Source organism: Montipora capricornis, chromosome 8 (genome assembly GCF_036669925.1).
Source record: "Montipora capricornis isolate CH-2021 chromosome 8, ASM3666992v2, whole genome shotgun sequence".
NCBI classification, from domain to species: domain Eukaryota; kingdom Metazoa; phylum Cnidaria; class Anthozoa; order Scleractinia; family Acroporidae; genus Montipora; species Montipora capricornis.
The window spans coordinates 11309750-11312249 of record NC_090890.1 but is presented as its reverse complement, the minus strand read 5'-3'; the positions used below and the strand labels follow the sequence as shown (position 1 = coordinate 11312249).

At 38.6% G+C, this 2500-nt stretch overlaps 2 protein-coding genes across 4 annotated transcripts in view; one reads left to right on the top strand and one right to left on the bottom strand.

Moving 5' to 3' along the window:
• The window catches only part of LOC138059991 (ATP-dependent DNA helicase RecQ-like), a 2547-nt gene extending 455 nt beyond the window's left edge, over window positions 1-2092 (top strand). The window contains exons 1-2 of the mRNA XM_068905658.1: window positions 1-50; window positions 595-2092. The exon at window positions 1-50 is cut by the window's left edge and continues 455 nt beyond it. Of these exons, the coding sequence (XP_068761759.1) occupies window positions 1-50; window positions 595-1750 (1206 nt within the window). The 3' untranslated portion in view covers window positions 1751-2092. The remainder of the gene's footprint in view (window positions 51-594) is intronic.
• Window positions 1735-2500, bottom strand: part of LOC138059990 (uncharacterized) — a 12737-nt gene continuing 11971 nt past the window's right edge. For all 3 annotated transcript variants that reach the window (XM_068905655.1, XM_068905654.1, XM_068905656.1), the window contains one exon: window positions 1735-2500. This exon is cut by the window's right edge and continues 1640 nt beyond it. The gene's annotated coding sequence lies outside the window, so the exon portion shown is untranslated.

Genomic DNA, 2500 nt, shown 5'->3' with positions numbered 1-2500 from the left:
AAGCGTGTTCGAGCTGTTGTTGTAGACGAAGCTCATCTTATAGAAGAATGGTAATTTTTTTTACCTTATTCTCTAACAGAAACTTAAATTAATTCCTAAATATGGAGTATAAAACAGAGTTCTTTCAATAGATATAACGGCTGCTATTAGTTAATATAATTTCCATGCATCTTTTCGGCTAGAATTCCTCAAATTCCATGCCCATAAAAAAAGGAACATAGCGCAAACAAAAATCATGTCTGACTCCCTGAATATTATTGCTCAGTGAATTCTGGTCTTAGTAGTGAAATGACGCCATCGTGCAAATGGCCTATTGTGGCTCTACCTAGGAGACAGGGAGGTAAGATAAAAAACCTGGAGACTCATAGATAATCTGGGACAGCTGGGAGCCATGGCTTTATCCAAGTAACCTTCAGGAGGCCAGTGTAGATGTGAACCCATTTCTCTCAGGGTCAATTTAAGCTTTAGAATAATATTATAGTACAATTGTTTGGCACCTTATGTATTTTCCAGTCCAAGGTACTCAAACTGATCCAAATTTGAACATTGTATATTGTAATGTGTATGACACTGTTTTATTTATTGCTCAAACAGGAAAGACTTCCGTCCAGCATATGCAAAACTTGGAGTCCTCGGAAACTACTTCCCTCAAGTACCCATTGTAGGGCTTACTGCCACTGCTAACTGCAAAACACAAGGTATTATCTGTGATTCCCTTGGACTGCTTGAGCCAGCAATAATCAAAATCAATCCAGATCGTGAAAACATCTATTTTGCATCATACAAAAGAAAGTCAACTGGTGATGATAAGCTTCTAGAAATTATAGAACCTCTCATGCAGCAGCTAAAACAGGAGCGACAAGAATTTCCACTAACACTTGTTTATTCCAATTTGGAAACCATATCAGATTGTTACATGTATTTTAGTGAGATGCTAGGTACAGAACAGTATGAACCACCTGATGCTCAACCTATTGCAAAGAATCGCATGTTCACATTGTTTCATGCTCAATACCCGAATCATGAGCGCCAGAGAATTACAACAGAGTTGGCAAGTGGAACCTCCAAGCTAAGAATTCTATTTGTTACTGTTGCTTTTGGCATTGGTGTAGACATTCAAAATATCAGACAGGTAATACACATTGGCATTCCATATGCTATGGAGGAATATTTTCAGGAAGCCGGACGTTGTGGCAGAGATGGCTTGCCCTCAAAGGCATTGGTCTACTTTAATGCCTATGATATATCCCAGTCAAAAACCCAAATGGCTGATGTCATGCGAGAATATGTTACAGCAAACAAATGCAAGAGAGAAATTATTCTGAAACATTTTGGATATGAAACTCCCAGACGAAGTCGTCCACAGCATACATGTTGTGATTACCATGAAGAGACCTGTGACTGTGACAGCTGTTTGCTTTCAGATGTCTCAAACCTCTTCTTGGCCAATCCCTTGGAAGACACCAGTGAAGCAGAACCATCTACTGTGAATAATCATGAAGTATTATCTAAATCAAAGGCTGAAAAGCTACGCCAAGATTTAATTGACTACCGGTTGTCCCTCCATGGCTCTGGGAGATCTTGTGTCGGTGGAATTACTCTAGCTACAGGATTTAGCATACAACTCATAGATAAAATCGTGGACAATGCACTTTGTCTAACCTCTGTAGAGAGAGTTATGATGGATTTTCCTGTGTTTAGTATTGCCCATGCCCAAGCAATTTATAACACGGTACAAAAATACCATTGATGTTTATTAAGTTAGTGATTTGTCTAGAAATCTGAATTACCAGTACACATGATGTTTTTACAGAACTATGAGTCGCAGACAGAGCAGTGAGTCCCATTAGAAAATGACAATTTGAACAAATAAAGTTTTCCTTGAGTGTTCATCATTGCATCCAGAGGGAGAAAGATACATTGTGCATATCACATAGTTCAAATTTATCTGGAAAACATGGCATCAAAAATGGAGGACACAGTGAGGTAAATCAGTGGTAGTTTTGTATATTAGTCATTGATTTTTTCCATAAACAAGGCACAGGTATCCTCCTCATTCAAAATATGGCATAATAAAAAATCCTGCTTGGAATGTTCTAATTTTATCACTTCCTCAGTGCCCATACAGCAAGTTGTGAGTGGGAAAGCAGGGCAGTAGGGTGCATGCTTGAATTTTTTGATTTTTTTTGTTTTATACACCTCATTCCAATATGGCGACAATTTTACTATTCTTTTGTGGCTATGTTAATCGGCCCTTGTCGCCTCGTTTTAGATTAAAAATTCTTTTGAATTCTGCAGATGCAGTCGAGGCCAAGAGGGCTAATGAACATAATTATAAAAGAATGATAAAATGGTCGCCATTTTGGAATAAGGAGTATTCCATTTCATTTTCTTTTATTTTTTTTGACACAAAAGTGAGGGGATAGGGTGTGGGGTGGGGGGTGAGGCTAAAGATCCCCCAGCCCATCCCTTAGCATGGTCCCTGCTCTGAATTGGTGTT